General features: G+C 40.0%; 1 protein-coding gene across 1 annotated transcript in view; it reads right to left on the bottom strand.

Moving 5' to 3' along the window:
* LOC146817851 (amine sulfotransferase-like) overlaps positions 1-23037 on the bottom strand; it is a 500929-nt gene that overhangs the window by 319795 nt on the left and 158097 nt on the right. Inside the window, exon 4 of the mRNA XM_085611330.1 lies at positions 12825-13033. Coding sequence (XP_085467456.1) covers positions 12825-13033 — 209 coding nt within the window. The remainder of the gene's footprint in view (positions 1-12824; positions 13034-23037) is intronic.

Below are 23037 nucleotides of genomic sequence, written 5' to 3'. Positions count from 1 at the left end.
AAAACTTTATCAAGGCGCAAGTGCGCACATGAACAAACTGGGAAGCTCATACCTTCATTGTACCACATCATTGCAGAAAATTATTAAAGACATATTACAGCCCCAGTGGGCACAGACTCCGAACATCATCAAGGAACCAGATTGGGCCCCAGTACGCACCGGTAAGTACTCACTGTTAGATTCACAATAATACTCTGTGGGTTACGTCAATAAAGTGCCATGAAACCAAAGGCTGTCCCAATAATTTCGGTACTACCCATTCACACAATCCTGCCCCAGTGGGCTTATATTTCCATATTGTTAGTCTAGTTCCTGACCATAAGTACAACATTTTCATGAAAACCCGTTTCAGTGAGTAGTTTTCTCCAGTGCAGTTGAAAGTTTTATGCAGTAATCCCCGTTATAGTCACAGTTCCATAGGCCACCTGCAAGATGAATAAAAAATCGTTGACACAACTAAAAGAAGTGCACTGACCAAATAAACTTAACACAAAAAGTTAAAAACACATGGAGATCAGTACCAGGACCCGCTGTTACTGACAATTACAAGTGTACTGATAGCTCCTCGTCAAGGTTGAGACCCTCTGGGGCCATGGTATTGTATTTTATGATTATTTTGGACTCGAGTCTTCTAAGCTCTCTTGTCCTGTTACCACCTCTGCGTCTCGCCGGGATGTGGTCCAGGACAACAAACTTCAGAAGATTCGGATTTTGTCCATGGAATTCATAGAAGTGTCTTGCGATGGGATAAGTTTTATCATTCTTTGTGATGGCTCTGCGGTGTTCTAGTATTCTGACCTTACATTTGTGGATGGTACTGCCCAAATAAAACTTGTTGCAGGGGCATCTTAGTGCATACACTGCATACTCTGTGTTGCAGCTCACATGTTTCTGTATAGTCATGGGCAATTGATCTTTAGAGAGTTTGATGGACTTACAGTTATTGCTAAATTTGCATGCCTTGCATTTGTTGCAAGTGAAAAATCCCTTTATGTCGCTTTTTTTAATATCGATCAGCATACTTTTGCAAAGTGTGTCACATAGTGATCTTGGTTTCTTGAATGTGAGGGCAGGATATTCACCTACATGTTCACATAAGTCTTCATCATTCATTTCAACATTGAGATCTGTGTTCCCCAAATTAATGCACGGGTCTTCTGAAAAGCCGGCCCGAAGACTCGTGCATTAATTTGGGGAACACAGATCTCAATGATGAAAGGGGTGGCAAAACTAATTTCAAAGCAAAATCCACATTTGTACCTCAAGTCACAAGCGAAGCTATATTTTGTTTTGAGAAAGGAATGATTGGTGAATTGAAAAAACTTTCCAAACGTAGAATAACTAATAAGTCCAATTTGACCACTAAACAGAAGTTGGCCATACAGGAGCTTGAAGCACATACTGATATTGTCATAAAAAAATCTGACAAAGGAGGTAACGTGATAATCTGGCCACGTTCCATGTACCTTGAGGAAGGCAAATCACAATTGTCGGATGGCACAAGATACAGCCAATCCAACAAAATTGAATACGATGAAGCAGTCAGGGAAGTTGGAAAGAAATTGTTACTGTGGAGAGAGAAAAAACTGATTAGCGACGAAGAATACAAATTTTTGCATTGTAAAAATCCCAAAATCCCGGTCCTTTACCTCCTCCCGAAAATACACAAAAATGCCACACATCCACCAGGGAGACCTATTGTGTCTTCACGCGATAGTCTCTTAGAAAACACGTCTAAATATGTAGATTACTTTCTACAACCCCTGGTCCAATCCCTTCCTTCATATGTTAAGGATACCAGTGATTTTCTAAGATTAATTGGTAATATCGTTTGGAAGTCAGATTACCTTTTGATGAGTTTGGATGTAAGTAGTCTGTACACCTGTATCCCTCAGGCCTTAGGGATTCAGGCATGCAGATCTTTTCTAAAACAAAGATCACTGTCCTTCCTCTTTCACACTGAAATGGTACTCGATATGATTCAGCTGTGTTTGAGCAAAAATGTCTTCCTCTTTGATGATTGTATGTACAAACAAATACAGGGGACGGCGATGGGTACCTGCTTCGCCCCCAGCTTTGCAGGCTTGTACCTCGGCTGGTGGGAGGAGCAGGTAATCAATAAAATCGGATTATTCAAAACCCACGTCGTCCTCTGGCTGAGATACATTGATGATATCTTCTGTATCTGGAATGGTACGGAGGAGGCAGCTAAAGAGTTTGTCAAGGCCCTGAATGTGAATGATTTTAACCTTTCTTTTACCAGTACCATCAATGCCAGAGAACTCGAATTCCTTGACCTTCAAGTCATCATCAAAAACAACAAACTCTGCACTAAGCTATTTAGGAAGGCAACTTCAGGCAATAGCTTACTGCACGCTGGTAGCTGTCACCCTAAAAAACTAATACGTAGTATTCCCTATGGAGAACTTCTAAGAGCTCGCAGGAATTGTAGCGAGGAAGACAATTACCTCACTGAGAAAACCATTATGACCGAAAGATTTTTGGCTAGAGGTTATGATGCCACTCTAGTGAATCAAGCAGCGGAGAAAGTGGACAAGCTGAATAGGCAAGAACTAATAATCCCGACTATCAAGGGCAATGATGAAGATGTGAATGAACCCATAAGGTTCATTACAACTTTTAACACTCAGGCCTGGGAAGTGAGAAAAAGTCTAAAAAATTTTGGGAAATCCTACGTAATGATGAAGACTTATGTGAACATGTAGGTGAATATCCTGCCCTCACATTCAAGAAACCAAGATCACTATGTGACACACTTTGCAAAAGCATGCTGATCGATATTAAAAAAAGCGACATAAAGGGATTTTTCACTTGCAACAAATGCAAGGCATGCAAATTTAGCAATAACTGTAAGTCCATCAAACTCTCTAAAGATCAATTGCCCATGACTATACAGAAACATGTGAGCTGCAACACAGAGTATGCAGTGTATGCACTAAGATGCCCCTGCAACAAGTTTTATGTGGGCAGTACCATCCACAAATGTAAGGTCAGAATACTAGAACACCGCAGAGCCATCACAAAGAATGATAAAACTTATCCCATCGCAAGACACTTCTATGAATTCCATGGACAAAATCCGAATCTTCTGAAGTTTGTTGTCCTGGACCACATCCCGGCGAGACGCAGAGGTGGTAACAGGACAAGAGAGCTTAGAAGACTCGAGTCCAAAATAATCATAAAATACAATACCATGGCCCCAGAGGGTCTCAACCTTGACGAGGAGCTATCAGTACACTTGTAATTGTCAGTAACAGCGGGTCCTGGTACTGATCTCCATGTGTTTTTAACTTTTTGTGTTAAGTTTATTTGGTCAGTGCACTTCTTTTAGTTGTGTCAACGATTTTTTATTCATCTTGCAGATGGCCTATGGAACTGTGACTATAACGGGGATTACTGCATAAAACTTTCAACTGCACTGGAGAAAACTACTCACTGAAACGGGTTTTCATGAAAATGTTGTACTTATGGTCAGGAACTAGACTAACAATATGGAAATATAAGCCCACTGGGGCAGGATTGTGTGAATGGGTAGTACCGAAATTATTGGGACAGCCTTTGGTTTCATGGCACTTTATTGACGTAACCCACAGAGTATTATTGTGAATCTAACAGTGAGTACTTACCGGTGCGTACTGGGGCCCAATCTGGTTCCTTGATGATGTTCGGAATCTGTGCCCACTGGGGCAGTAATATGTCTTTAATAATTTTCTGCAATGATGTGGTACAATGAAGGTATGAGCTTCCCAGTTTGTTCATGTGCGCACTTGCGCCTTGATAAAGTTTTTGTATTTTGAATTTCTTTATGCAAAGGATGAAGTTGCTCGAAGTTCCGTATATATAATTATTTTGCTTGTGATGAAATATCGCTTGCATCTATCGCCATATGATTGTGAATGTAATTTTGAAAAACGCAATGAATGATGATGAATTCAAGTATGTTGTCTATGTCTATGGCACGTGACCGGCACTTGCGCTTTAATTCAAAAAAATAACACAGTCTGTTGCCCGTGAGAAAGGAGTGATTTGTAACTCCGAAACGCGTCGGACCTGGTGTTAATAAACACGCATTCTGATTGTGGCCTCGGCTCCAGTGTTCTTTCGTCCCGTGAGGGGAAAGTGAGACGCAGTGGTATCGAGTGGATTTGTTGGGGGTGGCTACCCCTGCCGAGTGCCCGCCGTACAAGTGGCTTGGGAACAGCCAACTAAACTTTGGAATATATATATATATATATATATTCTCAGAACAAGTAATAGATAACCTTTCACAACGAAGCGCATAATATGTCCTCCGTGTGCGGACGGTGCGCGAAGCGCATCGTGCGTACATGGCCCATCCAGCGTAACGTGGGCACGCGGTGCGCGTAGCGCACCGCGTGCCCACCGTGCGTGCACGGCACTGCACGGAACGAACTGCGTGAAGTGGGCGCGCACGCCACGAACGGCGTAAAGTAACTTAGCATTTAAAAAACCGTACAAATTCACTGAAAAAACCATAGGTTTCACACACGTTATAGTTAGGAATAAGCATTTAAAAAACCTTGCAAATTCACTGAAAAAACCATAGGTTTCACACAAGTTATAGTTAGCTGTAAATTTCACTCGTAAAAAACCAATGAAATTCCACGTTATAGTTAGTGCAGGCAACTATAACTCACGCGACCGCAATCCTCGGCTGATGCTAATACTGTATTTAGACACTTATTTGCCCATGTCTTCTTCCATTAAATTTTAGCTATACATATATTACAAATATTTTTTTTCATAAAGACACATATGTCATCAGCAGAGGATTGCGGTCGCGTGAGTTATAGTTGCCTGCACTAACTATAACGTGGAATTTCTAAATATAACGTGTGTGAAACCTATGGTTTTTTCAGTGAATATATATATATATATACAAATAATGTAGATCCTCATCTCACAGGGCAGATTAAACCTGTTTCAAAGGGTCATCCTTATAAGTACCTGATCCCCTGACCCCAGGGCACCCAGGAGAGACCCTGGGGGTACCTAATATACCAAAATATTGTATTTTATCAATTTGTAAGTGACCCAAACACCAAGGTTGAGCTTGAGCACAATTTACTTTTAAAAAAGAGTCCTGCAACACAGGGCTGCTTTTAAACTGACCTCAGGCTCTCAGCAGTGCACACATACAAGTTCAGAAACTGGTACTGGCCTCTAAACTGTCATGCCTTATTTTATACTAGGGAATTAAAGGTAGTTTCAAACCCCTTGCCCTATTATGTACTAGGGCCTTATAAGGGAGTTCACACCAATCATAGAGGTACTCTAACCCATTGTGTACCCTAGTGTTTGTAGGCATTTTCACTGTATTCTAAATGTTTTTTTTCAGCATAGCACTGTCCCTTGGCCTGGTTAGGCAGAGCAAAGGTACAGTCAGAGTCGCCCCCCCACTTGGAAAGGAAACTTACCTGGATATTGCCAATGGATGGGGAGAGAGGATGCGGCAGTTTGCTGCATTAAGGTGCCAACAGTAATTCCTTTGCCATCATTGTCTCCCGTGATAGAGGCTGGGGTGATTGTGCATTCCGTGGCCAGCAGGACTGGGACGCCACTTGATGTACGAGTATAGAAATCACTGTATTTTAACTCGCAGCGGGGGCACATGAAATCCCGGCATGGATCACGACGAGCAGCGCAGCCAGAGGCCGTGGAGATTGGTTAATTAACACACTCCAATCAGAAGAGAACTCCCATATATTTAAACAGGCCCCCAGGTGTATTTTCACTGTTGGTTGGAACTGGCACTGAGGAAGGTCGAAAGACTGAAACGCGTATGCCGAGCGTTTCACAACATTGAACTTGGTTCCTGCTTTGCGCTTTGAATTTTGACAATAAAACTACCAGTTGTCACTGAGCATGTGTCGGCCCGTTTCTGAATTGGAATGGGGTTGGACTTGATGTGTCACCGGTAAGGCAAGCACCGGTTACCGACACGCCCTCTCGGTTTGGAGCTACGCGCATTGCTTGCTACTCCTGGTCTGTGTATAAAAGTACAGCGCGTCGCCCCCCCACTTGGAAAGGAAACTTACCTGGATATTGCCAATGGATGGGGAGAGAGGATGCGGCAGTTTGCTCCATTAAGGTGCCAACAGTAATTCCTTTGCCATCATTGTCTCCCGTGATAGAGGCTGGGGTGATTGTGCATTCCGTGGCCAGCAGGACTGGGACGCCACTTGACGTACGAGTATAGAAATCACTGTATTTTAACTCGCAGCGGGGGCACATGAAATCCCGGCATGGATCACGACGAGCAGCGCAGCCAGAGGCCGTGGAGATTGGTTAATTAACACACTCCAATCAGAAGAGAACTCCCATATATTTAAACAGGCCCCCAGGTGTATTTTCACTGTTGGTTGGAACTGGCACTGAGGAAGGTCGAAATACTGAAACGCGTATGCCGAGCGTTTCACAACATTGAACTTGGTTCCTGCTTTGCGCTTTGAATTTTGACAATAAAACTACCAGTTGTCACTGAGCATGTGTCGGCCCGTTTCTGAATTGGAATGGGGTTGGACTTGATATATATATATATATATATATATATATATATATATATATATATATATATATATATATATATATATATATATATATATTCTCAGAACAAGTAATAGATAACCTTTCACAACGAAGCGCATAATATGTCCTCCGTGTGCGGACGGTGCGCGAAGCGCATCGTGCGTACATGGCCCATCCAGTGTAACGTGGGCACGCGGTGCGCGTAGCGCACCGCGTGCCCACCGTGCGTGCACGGCACTGCACGGAACGAACTGCGTGAAGTGGGCGCGCACGCCACGAACGGCGTAAAGTAACTTAGCATTTAAAAAACCGTACAAATTCACTGAAAAAACCATAGGTTTCACACACGTTATAGTTAGGAATAAGCATTTAAAAAACCTTGCAAATTCACTGAAAAAACCATAGGTTTCACACAAGTTATAGTTAGCTGTAAATTTCACTCGTAAAAAAACAATGAAATTCCACGTTATAGTTAGTGCAGGCAACTATAACTCACGCGACCGCAATCCTCTGCTGATGCTAATACTGTATTTAGACACTTATTTGCCCATGTCTTCATCCATTAAATTTTAGCTATACATATATTACAAATATTTTTTTTTCATAAAGACACATATGTCATCAGCAGAGGATTGCGGTCGCATGAGTTATAGTTGCCTGCACTAACTATAACGTGGAATTTCATTGGTTTTTTACGAGTGAAATTACAGCTAACTATAACTTGTGTGAAACCTATGGTTTTTTCAGTGAATTTGCAAGGTTTTTTAAATGCTAATTCCTAACTATAACGTGTGTGAAACCTATGGTTTTTTCAGTGAATATATATATATATACAAATAATGTAGATCCTCATCTCACAGGGCATATTAAACCTGTTTCAAAGGGTCATCCTTATAAGTACCTGATCCCCTGACCCCAGGGCACCCAGGAGAGACCCTGGGGGTACCTAATATACCAAAATATTGTATTTTATCAATTTGTAAGTGACCCAAACACCAAGGTTGAGCTTGAGCACAATTTACTTTTAAAAAAGAGTCCTGCAACACAGGGCTGCTTTTAAACTGACCTCAGGCTCTCAGCAGTGCACACATACAAGTTCAGAAACTGGTACTGGCCTCTAAACTGTCATGCCTTATTTTATACTAGGGAATTAAAGGTAGTTTCAAACCCCTTGCCCTATTATGTACTAGGGCCTTATAAGGGAGTTCACACCAATCATAGAGGTACTCTAACCCATTGTGTACCCTAGTGTTTGTAGGCATTTTCACTGTATTCTAAATGTTTTTTTTCAGCATAGCACTGTCCCTTGGCCTGGTTAGGCAGAGCAAAGGTACAGTCAGAGTCAGTTACCTCCAGTACCAGTCAGCAAAATAATGGGGGTGCCCAAGGTATAAGATGACTTAGCAACAGTATCTATTTTGGATTCCATGTCTAACACTGGAGTACAAGACATGAACATCCTGTCGCAGTTCTCTAATGTTTAGCCTCATATCAGTTCAATGGTATTGCATATTTTTATCCATGCCATTTTTTGGTTCTTCGCGTAATTCCTATTTAAATACTTTTAGTGACTTTAGGAGTTACATCTTTGTGAGGGCCATGGTTGATGACAGATTGAAGGGTTCCCCTTTTGTTGTGTGTGATAGGCATTTGCTTGCAAGTAGGGAAGCAACCCTTTGTGTGCAGATTTATTTGTTTTTGGGTGGCTTCCACTCTCTTCTAGCAGGTCAGCAGAATCTTCAAACACTGTTCCATCACGTGGACGTGATCCATTTTACCAATAGTAGCCCATCAAACACACCAATCAGTGATGCAGTCCAGGAGGCTATTACAGCTTCAATGCTGACTTTAATTTCATGGGGTTACGCTATTATCTTACAATGTCCCACAATGTATTATGCTGATTCCTTGATTTGCTAAAGAATCCCCTGTATCCTGTAACCTCCTGGAAATACCAGTTCTGAGCAGGACCACAAAGTATAAGTGTTCACAGGCTGGTGTGAATGATCAGACCCTCAGTCTTAGTATCAGGTCCAGGTATATTGTTTCACCTTAAATTATACATGCTGATTATTAGGTTCACCCATTCCTCCTCCAGTCTCCAGCCTCACTTAGGTCACAACCACGACGAGCTGCCTGTAGATATCTATTTTACTTCTGAGTTACTTTCCTATTATACACATCATCATTCTCCAAGTTTCACTTTTAATGTATGTCAGAGTTTTTATTTTGCAGGAGGGGGATATCTCTTTGAATTATGCCCCCCCTATTAATTTCTCTGCCCTCATGATTTTATGGGAGCTCCCCGGAAGCCTTCTCAGTGTGTCCACTGCTAATCCTTTTTTACCGCTTTGTACTGCCACGCTGTTCCCAGCCGGGCTGTTTGAGGTGTCTGTATGGTCTCAACCTCCCTTTCACAATTCACATTGCCCTGTCTAAAAATGTGGGTCTTTGGTTAAGGGAGGTGAAGACCCTTTTCAAGCAGCAACCATAATCCTAGTAGGCGTGAGTCAAAAAAGTCATTAAATTAAATGATTTCTTAACCATATGGTTGCCTGGCACAAAATCCATCTGTCTTAACTTAGAGGTTCTGTGTTAGGAATTTATGCAGCACAAAAACAGTAATAAAGTCAAAACACAACACAAGAAAAATCCCACACCAATTTAGAAAATGAGAGAGTTGTTTTAAAATAAAAAGAGACCAAAACAATCAAAATCCTAACTGTAGAACCAGAGATATGCAGTTTAACGGATTAAGTAAAAATATAATCAGAAAGCGCTAACTGTGGGTATCTGGTAGCGCTAGACTGGGACAAAGTCAGAGGTTCATGCCTACTGCGATGGAGTGTGGGCTAGATACAGGGACCAGATAAGTTACTCTGAAAAAGTTGCTTTTCAAAGTCAAGTGCACAGAGTTCAAAACTTCAGGAGGAGCTCAACTGATGTCAGCCAAGGGTCATGTACCCGGGGAGGCACCTCTGGGGGATCAGGAACTCACTCCAGCAGAGATCAGGAAGGTCTAGTTGCAGGTACAGGCAGGTCCAGTTGCAGGTCCATGCAGAGTCATTTGCAGTGGTCAACTAAACAATTACAGGGAGGCTTCTAGAACTTGTTGTGTCCCAGTTGCTCAGACCAGGTCAGTCAACTGAACCTTTGAGTCACTCAGGTTTGTTTGGTATGAAGAAAGCAGGTCAAGTCTTCTTTCTCAGAGAGCAGGGCAGGCGTCAAGCAGTAGGGCAGTCCTCTGAAGAACAAGGCAGACCTCAAACAACAGGGAAGTCCTCTAGGGAACAAGCCAGACCTTCTTTTGTAATGTCCACTGGGCCAGGAGTGTACTGATGAGTTGCTCATAAGGCATTCCTTTGAAATGTAAGTGGTGCAGGGACCAGCTCCACCCCTTTTGTCCTGGGAGGCAGAAAATTGCAAATTTTCTAAAAGTGTCATTTTCATGGTTGTAATCTAAAATCCAACGTTACCATTAAGGAGCATTTAAATTATTATTCATTTGAGTCAAGCATGACATTTCTACCTTTTCCCAATCAAAAGTTAACACTTATTACATGCAGTAAGGTAACACAATGTTAATCTGGGGGAGAGGGAGGTATTGCAGTAGTAAAAAAATTATTTAAGTGTTTTACACTACCAGGACATGTAAAACTTAGAAACACATATCCTGCTTTTTAAACATAATGCACCCTGTCCTCTGGACTGTTTAGGGCCTACTTTAGGGGTGGCTTATATGTATTAAAGAGGGAGGTTTGGACCTGGCCAAAGGTTTATTTTGCCACGTCGAAATTGGCAGTTTAAAACTGCACTACAGACTACAGTGGCAGGCCTAAGACATGTTTAAAAAGGCACTACACGCTCGGTGGTTATTCTAGTAGAATGATGGCGCTCCTAGGCAGTGCGCGGATACTATTGGGTGTAATTATGTGTGACTGTGGTGAAAAAGGGTAGGGAGATCCGCCCCTCTCCCTAAACTGTGGTAAACCACTAACAGAAAGCACAAAAGTCCCCTGCACACGCTCGTAGTATACAAAACAAGTTAATACAATAGTGAAAAAAGTAACCCTCTTCATCCTCAGCTTTGTGCGGTTCCAGGATTTATTGTCCTTATTGTAAGCTCCATTGTTCAAAGCCTTAGCCTAGCCAACACGTGTTTCGTCGCTACCAAGGAGTACACAGCGACTTTTCCAGGGCTAAATTCCTGTGTTTCTGATCCTTGTTGTCAGTTGCAATTCTGCCCCAAGGTGTCTATATTGTCTCCATGACTAGAGACTGCATTTAGGTCTCCTTGAATCACATGTATGGCACTTCTTAAGTGGGGGAATGCCATCCCCACCATACGCGGGAGGATTCACAGAGCTGGTTTCCAGATCGGGCGACCGGCAGCCTCAGGACTGTTGTTGGCTGACCGCCACAACCCTGTAATAGGAGATCAGTTGATTTAGGAGCCTCGAATATTGGAAACACGGTTTTCTTCAAAATAGAGAATCCCTTCCTTGGGAAAAACTGTTCTAAATTCCCCCACTTGGATAAGAAGTTCCATACATGTGATAACAGGAAACCTAAATCCAGTCTCTAGTGGTGGAGACAATACAGACACCTTTGGGACGGAATTACAACCGACAACAAGGATCAGAAACACAGGAATTTAGCCCTGAAGAAGTCGTTGTGTACTCCTTGGTAGCGACGAAGCACGTGTTGGCTAGGCTAAGGCTTTGAACAAAGGAGCTTACAATAAGGACAATATATTATGGAGCCGCACAGAGCAGTGGATGAAGAGAGTTCCTTTTTTTCACAATTGTATTAACTTTTTGTATTCTGTGAGCATGTGCAGGGGACTTTTCTGTTTTAAAAAGCTCATTTTAGTGTGTGGCGCATTGAGTACTGCTACCCACCAATAGCATTTAATTTACAGGTCCTGGTAACCCTTATACGAGGGACTTACAAGTAAATTAAATAAACCAATCAGGTGAAAGCCAACTGAACCATGTTTGGAGGGAGAGCACGAGCACTTTAACTTTGGTTAGCAGTTGTAAAGTGCACAGAGTCCTGAAAATGTCAACAAAATTGGGTTTAGAATATAGGATTGGTGAAGGCAATAGGTTTGGGGGTGACCGGCAGAAAGTGCCAAGTCCAACACCCCAAGGTTCAGGTCATCTCCCTTGATTGTTTAAGGTCCTCATGAGCCAGTGGTGTCCCTTGTGGCCTAGATGAGCCTAGCCTTAACTTGGACCTAGTCCATGGATGTCTTCTTGGGCCACTCGGAGCAACTGTGCTCTGAGCTCCAGGAAAGTGGCATCTAATCTTCACAGATTTTTCTTCTATACTCACGGCAATGCTGAATACTCACCCCTTCATTCACCACCACCACGGGCTGATACAAATCTTCTGGGTGACTCTCATATTGATCCGGGAGGAGCCGCAGGGAGAGAACTCTGCCAAAACACAGTTGTGCAGTTTCCATGGCCACGCCCCGTGTTTTTGTTTTTTGAGATTAAGACACATGCATTCTTTTCCTCAGCTATTCAAACTAGCTGAGTGAAGTGGTGACTGTTTAGAAGACCTATGGGGCATAGGTCATTAGTTAACTTCTATTCAATTTATTCCACTGAGGAGTTAACTAACCTCTATCTACCTGAATAAACATCTAATAGCCAGCAGGAGAACTTTGTTCCAAAATGCTTTTAACAATGGATAAAAGAAGTTAGTTAACCTTTTAGCAGCAGCTTTTTTGTTCCGAGTTACCCATACACAAGAGCTCCATGTCATCCTACATACCTACAGGCTAACAATATTAGGAAAACACCAGCACATCACAGGTAACAAGCAGCAAGAATGGCAAAGGATGAAAACAGATTGGACACAGAAGACAGTAATAGTAGAAATAGGTCAACAATAGTTTTCCACCCTCGTGGAACGGGTCCACAAAAAAGTTAAAGCTTTAAAAAGGGGCAGGGGACATACCAAAGCAAAGGAAATAACTCAAAGACTTCAATGAACGTCACTCACTATATAATGAAACTGAATGCAAGACACTCAGAAGAAGACATATTCTTGTTGTGATAAAACTTCTCACTCTCCCATTTAAGCATACTCAAAAACCTGAATACGAAGCATATAAGGAAACTTTTCACATAAAAAGAAAAAAAACAGGAAATCAAACTAGTGGCTATGCTACTTGCCTTTCAGAAGATACCCCTCATACCTGAAAGTACTGAACAATTAAGATATACTTTAAATTAACTAACCTTTCCTCTTTTGCGTCGTAGATCCTTCGGAACCCAGAAATAGGGAAGATTGGTGGAAAATAGCCGTGGCGAAGGAGATTTGGCATAATCAACATTCTTTAGGACGTATTCTATCCATGGACTTCTTTCTATATTTTTTAAATTTTCTGTTCCCTTGCGATGACCTTCATTATAAATCAAACTCATGACCTGTTGAGTGAAAATGTTTCCTGTAAAACAAAGTAAAATGCTTTCAGTTTCTACTCTAGTGTGCTATTTTGCAAAAACGCAAACAAATATTTTATGATCCTCAGCATTACAGTAATATATTGACAAAGTGTATTTGATAGGTTGTTTGTAACTTGAGTGCACATAAATGAAGTGAAGCAATTCTGACATATGTCTTAAGAGCAAATGCACGAGGGAGGCCCCATATTACAGAGAAAATTTCCAGGGCCTAATGCACATAAAATGGTGCATTCAAAAATTCTGTGCAAACCATGTTGCAAATGCAAAGTCTTATTTAACATTGTTCAAAGAAATGCGAAATCAAAAGAGGAGTTGTAATGCAAAGCTTAAAGGAATTCACTTAAGCACACTCAGTCTGACAATTCATACAATGATATATATCAAGGTTCAAGCCGGTAACCTGCAGTTAAACAATCTCTACTCCAGTTTTAAATTTTTTCCCGAAGATCTGCAAAAGAAACTGATGCAATGGGTATGGTTTCTCATTAATCAAATTTATATAATATGAATATAAAGGGTACAAAAAGATTTAAACAAAGCACAAAAATGAACGAGGTTTACAAAGAGATTCACTACAATTAGTACCTCCGAGTCATTCTTGCACGCATCTATTCCAAACCAAAAATACAGGAACAGAACAGTGAGTCTGAATAAAACAGAAAACACTTTCAAAAAGGAAAATTAAACAACAACGAAATAAATGAGGTAGTTGACGTTTCGGTCTTGTTGGTGTATGCATCCATTAGACCATCTTCAGGACGATAAAATGGGCTGTTGTGTGACCCCTGTATTAGCAAAATATTCAATCAATATATACATCAATAAAAATAAAAAATAAAGAAGAAAATAGCACACCCATGAATAAAGAGAAAAAGACAGTGAGTTGCCCTATAAAGGTTTTAATTGAGAATCGGCAAAAAAGTTGAAACCATACCCCACAGAAGACATTGAGGGGTAAATTCACCAACCTTGAAGAAAGAAGTGGTAAAAAAAAGCGATTGAAGCCGTAACCTTGAGAAGGCACTGTGGGATGAGACACAGGCCAGGATAGGATATTTTAGAAAGTTGTGGTAAATAAAAGGACAGTAATTAAAAAACGTACTTAGGAACATTCTATTAGGAATGTCCAAACGTGATTGAATCCGCAGACTAATACAACTTCCTGATTGTTTACAATTCAAACAATTATCAACTAGAAGGAAAAAGGAAAAGTAAACATTACTTCTCAGTTCCTTAATCTGTATACTCAGGAGTGTATAGCAATAGAAATGACTGCCATTACATGTCGTATATAAACCTAAAGGTGAATAAATATCAGTTGCAGCCACATTGCAATAGTTTTGAAAAAAGAGAGGAATGCCTCTCGGTGTGGTTCAGTATTCTAACAATAATTGTTGAAATGACCTAGCTCGAGTAACTATCTTACATGTAGAGGTTAGGCTAATACAACTCCACTTTCAGTATTCAGTGGATCAAATGGGTTTACAGATACTTTGTCACATTCGATGATTGATGCAAAGGCTCTAAAATCTCTCTCAAGAATCTTAAATAAAAGCTTTGCAGTTATTAGATGGTATATGGAGTGGCCCATTATTTCAATTGTTTGAAGAAATCACATAGCGAGCTTCCCAATTTGGAAGAGTCTGGTGTAATGACTTGTAAACATGACCTGAAACGTGTGCTTACAATCATATTCTCTATTCATGCCTAAGCTGAGTATATCAAGCATTACCATATACATATTTTCACACAATCGTAGTTGTTGATATGGATACATATACCGTGCTATTCCAATCTATCTTGAAATGTTACCCTTATCGTTTAAAGGGGTTACCAAATGTTAAGGCTTGGATACAATCGCCATAGTAATTTAGCTAGTGATTATGCTCACAAAAGTCTATGGAACAAGATAACAGAATATAGTTGTAAAGGTGTGCTCTGGCCGGAGAAAATCAAGAAATTTCAAACTATGGCAAAAGAGCTGAACAATTGTGCGTGCGAAAACTTACAGAGCAAGAGACAGAGTGAAACTCCTCTGTAATGCCGCTAACACTTCAGTCGGTGTCTGTTGAGTGTAAGCGTGGGAGCGTATTTGAAAGGACTTCTCAGCAGAGGTAAAGAATGGACTGAATAGATGCTGTATGCGGATGTTCCCAGGAACAGCGGCCATACTGGAATATGCAATTACCGATCAACATAAAGGATCAAAAGGTTAACACCTCATCTAGGTGATTTTTTTGAAGAAAAGGGATGACCATCTTATGATATCAAGAGAATTTCAAGGACAGATGCTCGCATAAATCTCGGCATTTACAGGTGCCGGCATAGGCCTTTTAATGTGGACAAAGGAGGGGAGCATTCCAAAAGATTTTACATTGCTCATATTACATAGGATTGTCATACAGACCGTCCTCCGAAAAGCCTAGAAAAGGGAAGAAGACCATATCAATAAACTTGGCATCCCTAATCTAAAGTTGTCATTTATCTAGGTATTATTTAATTATGAACCATATACGAAATTTCAAGGAAGATGTAGTTCCTACTCAAAAATGAAGCAAAAGATATACTGTGGAATAACTCCACAGTTACCTTAATCCTGTTCTGTAGCCGTCTTAGGTGCGGACAACCGCACCTATTACTAATCCCATATTTAAAGAGTTATAGAGGTTATGGATATTACGCAGCATATAGAAGGATATGGAGATCTTCAGAACAAGGCTGGACGCATCATAACATATGAAAGTCATAGAAAAGGACAGTGACAGAGTGTAAAAGATGACAGTTAAAACCACAAATCAATAATGACAGATCTTATACATAAAAATAAATACATGTGATCCCACGCTAATCTTCTCATCACATTATACATCGCTTGTGGAAGCTAGACTTAATTGACAAAACAAGTCATATTCCTTGACAGTAAAGAGGACATATGTTCAAGATGTTATGCTTGTGGATGATATAATCTCATCACAGATTAACAAACTGTTAGTTTAGGTTATTAATGTATGTATACATTCTTGTTTAATGATTATAGGAAAGAAATTGCTTTGAGTTTCAGACAGCAAATATAAAGCATGTTTTAAACAAAGGTCCTACTGCAATGCTAGGCAGATCGATGGCCCACCTCAATACATTAATAAAGGTGGAGAATCAAAGGGCCATGCTACTAGAGAGTACCTGCTAGGGAGTGCCATTCCATTGCTGAAATAAGACCTTTGGCCATGTTGTCTGTCTGATATATCCATTGGTTTTCTTTCAATGTGAGAACACGGTCAACGTTGGTGTGTCTTTTCAATGATTTGACCACTTCCACCACCCACCAAGACAAGTCTTTAGCTGTGTGATTGGTCCTAGTGTAATGTTCGACTAGTGATGCATTTTCTACTCTACATCGAATTCTGGATTGATGTTGAAGGATACGCTTCTTAACTGCTTGTGTAGATTTGCATATATAGTGTAGGCCACCAGGGCATTTAATAAAATAGACGACATTGTTTGTGTTACAGTTAGAAAACTGCTTAAGAGTCATATTTAGTCCATTAATCATGAATGACTTATTGGTCTATGTTGTGCCACATGCTGTACACATGTTACATTTGTAATGTCCCACTACGGGGATCAACTATCGCATAATATTGACAGTATTAGTACCAGGAGAGGTGTAGGTAGGCAAGGACTAGGTGATCTTTCAAGTTAGAGCCCCTCTTAAAAGAGAACATGGGTTTAAGTTCCAGTCCTGGTAGTCCATTCAATAGTGTCCAGTGTTTGTTAACAATTCCCTTGATGTTATTTGAATATGTGCCAAAGGTAGTTACACAAAAAAACTGTGGTTGTGTTGGTTTATCTTCGAATTCCAATAAAGCCTCATGGTTATTGTACCATGCACGTTTGAGAGAGTTCTTAGGCAGGTTGGCAGGATAGCCTTGTGCTTTTAGCTTTTCTTTGAGTGTTTTTGCCTCAGCAAAATAGTCTTCCTTATGTGTGCAGTTTCTGCATAAACGCAGAAACTGCCCGAAAGGCAGGCCATTTTTAAACACTTGCAGATGGTGGCTATTATACTGCAACAGTGTATTTCTCGCAGTAGGTTTAGTGTACAAAGTGGTGTAAAGGAGGTTATGGAAATCTACCTTGAGGGTGATGTCTAGGAAATTCATGCTGTATGTGTCTGATTCTAGTGTGAACTTTAAATGAGGGTTTCTAGAATTAAGCCATTCGTGAAAAGCCAAAAGTAGGTCCTTGTTGCCCCTCCAAATTAAAAACACTTCATCTATATATCTTAGCCAATGAATAATGTTCAATGAAAAACGGTTGGTGGCATCATAGATGAACTGTTTCTCAAAGGTTGATACATAGATGTTCACTATATCAGGGGCATAAACTGCACCCATGGCTATGCCATTCTGTTGTTTATAAAACATGTTCTCAAAGAGAAAGACATTTTCACAAAGTGAAATTTTAACCTTTGGCACATATTCAAATAACATTGAGTGAATTGCTAAGAAACACTGGACACTATTGAATGGACTACCAAGACTGGAACATAAACCCATGTTCTCTTTTAAGAGTGACTCTAACTTGAAAGATCGCCTAGTCCATGCCTATACTTCTCCTGATACTAATACTGTCGATAATATGCGACAATTGATCCCCGTAGTGGGACATTACAAATGTAACATGTGTACAGCATGTGGTAGAACAGAGACAACTAAGTCTTTCACGGGTAATGGACTAAATATGACTCTTAAGGAGTTTTCTAACTGCAACACAAACAATGTTGTTTATTGTATTTAATGCCCTTGTGGCCCACACTATATAGGCAAAACTAGACAAGCAGTTAAGAAACGTATCCTTCAACATCAATCCAGAATTCGATGTAGAGTAGAAAATGCACCACTAGTCGAACATTACACTAGGACCAATCACACAGCTAAAGACATGTCTTGGTGGGTGGTGGAAGTAGTCAAACCATCAAAAAGACACAGCAACGTTGACCGTGTTCTCACATTGAAAGAAAACAAATGGAAATGTCGTACAGACAACACAGCCAAAGATCTTAATTCAGCAACGGAATGGCACTCCCTTGCATGTTCTCTCTAAAAGCATTCCCCTTTGATTCTCCACCTTTATTAATGTATCGAGGTGCGCCATCGATCTGCCTTGCATTGCAGTAGGACATTTGTTTAAAACATGCTTTATATTTGCAGTCTGAAGCTCAAAGCCATTTCTTTCCTGCAATCATTTAAACAAGAATGTATTCATATGTTAATAACCTAAACCAACAGTTTGTTTATATGTGATGAGATATTATATCAACAAGCATAACATCTTGACATATGTCCTCTTTATTGTCAAGGAATATGGCTTGTTTTGTCAATTAAGTCTAGTGTCCACAAGTGATGTATAATGTTATGAGAAGACTAGCGTGGTATCAGATGTATTTGTTTCTCTGTATAAGATCTGTCATTATTGATTCATGGTTCTAACTGTCATCTTTTACAATCTGTCACTGTCCTTTTCTATGACTTTCATATGTTATGATGCTTTCAGCCTTGTTCTGAAGAGCTCCACACCCTTCTATATGCTGCGTAATATTCATAACCTCTATAACTCTTTAAATATGAGATTAGTAATAGGTGCGTTTGTCGGCACCTAAGGCGGCTACAGAACAGGATTAAGGTAACTGTGGACTTATTCCACAGTATATGTTTTGGTTCATTTTTGAGTAGGAAATACATCTTCCTTGAAATTTCGTATATGCCTCATAATTAAATAATACCAAGATGAATGACATCTTTAGATTGGGGATGTGCCAAGTTTATTGATATGGTCTTCTTCCCTTTTCTAGGATTTTTGGAGGACAGTCTGTGTAACTACCTATGTAATATAAGCAATGTAAAATCTTTTGGAACACTCCCCTTCTTTGTCCACCTTAAAAGGCCTATACTGGAGCCTCTAAATGCCGAGATCTATGTGAGCATCTGTCCTTGAAAATCTCGTGTTATCATAAGATGGCCGTCCCTTTTCTTCAAAAAATCACCTCGACAAGTTGTTAACATTTTAGTCCTTTATGTTGATTGGTAATTGCATACTCCAATATGGCCGCTGTTCCTGCGAACATCTGGATGCAGCATCTATTCAGTCCGTTCTTTACCTCTGCTGAGAAGTCTTTTCAAATACGGTCCCGTGTTTACACTCCGACAGACGCCGACTGAAGTGTTAGCGGTGTTACGGAGGAGTTTCACTCTGTCTCTCGCTTGCATGCACAATTGTTTGGCTATTTTGCCATAGTTTTGAAATTTCTCAATTGGCTCGGGCAAGAGCACGCCTTTAAAACTAAATTCTGTTATCTTGTTCCATAGACTTTTGCGAGCATAATCAACAGTTAAATTACCATGGCGATTGTATTCAAGCCTTAACATTTGGTAAGCTCTTTAAACGATAAGGGTAATGTTTCTAGATACATTGGAATAAAGTTGTCATTTATCTAGGTATTATTTAATTATGAACCATATACGAAATTTCAAGGAAGATGTAGTTCCTACTCAAAAATGAAGCAAAAGATATACTGTGGAATAACTCCACAGTTACCTTAATCCTGTTCTGTAGCCGTCTTAGGTGCGGACAACCGCACCTATTACTAATCCCATATTTAAAGAGTTATAGAGGTTATGGATATTACGCAGCATATAGAAGGATATGGAGATCTTCAGAACAAGGCTGGACGCATCATAACATATGAAAGTCATAGAAAAGGACAGTGACAGAGTGTAAAAGATGACAGTTAAAACCACAAATCAATAATGACAGATCTTATACATAAAAATAAATACATGTGATCCCACGCTAGTCTTCTCATCACATTATACATCGCTTGTGGAAGCTAGACTTAATTGAAAAAACAAGTCATATTCCTTGACAGTAAAGAGGACATATGTTCAAGATGTTATGCTTGTGGATGATATAATCTCATCACAGATTAACAAACTGTTAGTTTAGGTTATTAATGTATGTATACATTCTTGTTTAATGATTATAGGAAAGAAATTGCTTTGAGTTTCAGACAGCAAATATAAAGCATGTTTTAAACAAAGGTCCTACTGCAATGCTAGGCAGATCGATGGCCCACCTCAATACATTAATAAAGGTGGAGAATCAAAGGGCCATGCTACTAGAGAGTACCTGCTAGGGAGTGCCATTCCATTGCTGAAATAAGACCTTTGGCCATGTTGTCTGTCTGATATATCCATTGGTTTTCTTTCAATGTGAGAACACGGTCAACGTTGGTGTGTCTTTTCAATGATTTGACCACTTCCACCACCCACCAAGACAAGTCTTTAGCTGTGTGATTGGTCCTAGTGTAATGTTCGACTAGTGATGCATTTTCTACTCTACATCGAATTCTGGATTGATGTTGAAGGATACGCTTCTTAACTGCTTGTGTAGATTTGCATATATAGTGTAGGCCACCAGGGCATTTAATAAAATAGACGACATTGTTTGTGTTACAGTTAGAAAACTGCTTAAGAGTCATATTTAGTCCATTAATCATGAATGACTTATTGGTCTATGTTGTGCCACATGCTGTACACATGTTACATTTGTAATGTCCCACTACGGGGATCAACTATCGCATAATATTGACAGTATTAGTACCAGGAGAGGTGTAGGTAGGCAAGGACTAGGTGATCTTTCAAGTTAGAGCCCCTCTTAAAAGAGAACATGGGTTTAAGTTCCAGTCCTGGTAGTCCATTCAATAGTGTCCAGTGTTTGTTAACAATTCCCTTGATGTTATTTGAATATGTGCCAAAGGTAGTTACACAAAAAAACTGTGGGTGTGTTGGTTTATCTTCGAATTCCAATAAAGCCTCATGGTTATTGTACCATGCACGTTTGAGAGAGTTCTTAGGCAGGTTGGCAGGATAGCCTTGTGCTTTTAGCTTTTCTTTGAGTGTTTTTGCCTCAGCAAAATAGTCTTCCTTATGTGTGCAGTTTCTGCATAAACGCAGAAACTGCCCGAAAGGCAGGCCATTTTTAAACACTTGCAGATGGTGGCTATTATACTGCAACAGTGTATTTCTCGCAGTAGGTTTAGTGTACAAAGTGGTGTAAAGGAGGTTATGGAAATCTACCTTGAGGGTGATGTCTAGGAAATTCATGCTGTATGTGTCTGATTCTAGTGTGAACTTTAAATGAGGGTTTCTAGAATTAAGCCATTCGTGAAAAGCCAAAAGTAGGTCCTTGTTGCCCCTCCAAATTAAAAACACTTCATCTATATATCTTAGCCAATGAATAATGTTCAATGAAAAACGGTTGGTGGCATCATAGATGAACTGTTTCTCAAAGGTTGATACATAGATGTTCACTATATCAGGGGCATAAACTGCACCCATGGCTATGCCATTCTGTTGTTTATAAAACATGTTCTCAAAGAGAAAGACATTTTCACAAAGTGAAATTTTAACCTTTGGCACATATTCAAATAACATTGAGTGAATTGCTAAGAAACACTGGACACTATTGAATGGACTACCAAGACTGGAACATAAACCCATGTTCTCTTTTAAGAGTGACTCTAACTTGAAAGATCGCCTAGTCCATGCCTATACTTCTCCTGATACTAATACTGTCGATAATATGCGACAATTGATCCCCGTAGTGGGACATTACAAATGTAACATGTGTACAGCATGTGGTAGAACAGAGACAACTAAGTCTTTCACGGGTAATGGACTAAATATGACTCTTAAGGAGTTTTCTAACTGCAACACAAACAATGTTGTTTATTGTATTTAATGCCCTTGTGGCCCACACTATATAGGCAAAACTAGACAAGCAGTTAAGAAACGTATCCTTCAACATCAATCCAGAATTCGATGTAGAGTAGAAAATGCACCACTAGTCGAACATTACACTAGGACCAATCACACAGCTAAAGACATGTCTTGGTGGGTGGTGGAAGTAGTCAAACCATCAAAAAGACACAGCAACGTTGACCGTGTTCTCACATTGAAAGAAAACAAATGGAAATGTCGTACAGACAACACAGCCAAAGATCTTAATTCAGCAACGGAATGGCACTCCCTTGCATGTTCTCTCTAAAAGCATTCCCCTTTGATTCTCCACCTTTATTAATGTATCGAGGTGCGCCATCGATCTGCCTTGCATTGCAGTAGGACATTTGTTTAAAACATGCTTTATATTTGCAGTCTGAAGCTCAAAGCCATTTCTTTCCTGCAATCATTTAAACAAGAATGTATTCATATGTTAATAACCTAAACCAACAGTTTGTTTATATGTGATGAGATATTATATCAACAAGCATAACATCTTGACATATGTCCTCTTTATTGTCAAGGAATATGGCTTGTTTTGTCAATTAAGTCTAGTGTCCACAAGTGATGTATAATGTTATGAGAAGACTAGCGTGGTATCAGATGTATTTGTTTCTCTGTATAAGATCTGTCATTATTGATTCATGGTTCTAACTGTCATCTTTTACAATCTGTCACTGTCCTTTTCTATGACTTTCATATGTTATGATGCTTTCAGCCTTGTTCTGAAGAGCTCCACACCCTTCTATATGCTGCGTAATATTCATAACCTCTATAACTCTTTAAATATGAGATTAGTAATAGGTGCGTTTGTCGGCACCTAAGGCGGCTACAGAACAGGATTAAGGTAACTGTGGACTTATTCCACAGTATATGTTTTGGTTCATTTTTGAGTAGGAAATACATCTTCCTTGAAATTTCGTATATGCCTCATAATTAAATAATACCAAGATGAATGACATCTTTAGATTGGGGATGTGCCAAGTTTATTGATATGGTCTTCTTCCCTTTTCTAGGATTTTTGGAGGACAGTCTGTGTAACTACCTATGTAATATAAGCAATGTAAAATCTTTTGGAACGCTCCCCTTCTTTGTCCACCTTAAAAGGCCTATACTGGAGCCTCTAAATGCCGAGATCTATGTGAGCATCT

Source organism: Triturus cristatus, chromosome 6 (assembly GCF_964204655.1).
Source record: "Triturus cristatus chromosome 6, aTriCri1.1, whole genome shotgun sequence".
Taxonomy (NCBI): domain Eukaryota; kingdom Metazoa; phylum Chordata; class Amphibia; order Caudata; family Salamandridae; genus Triturus; species Triturus cristatus.
Note: the sequence above shows the minus strand (reverse complement) of the source record. Positions and strands in the feature narration are given on the sequence as shown.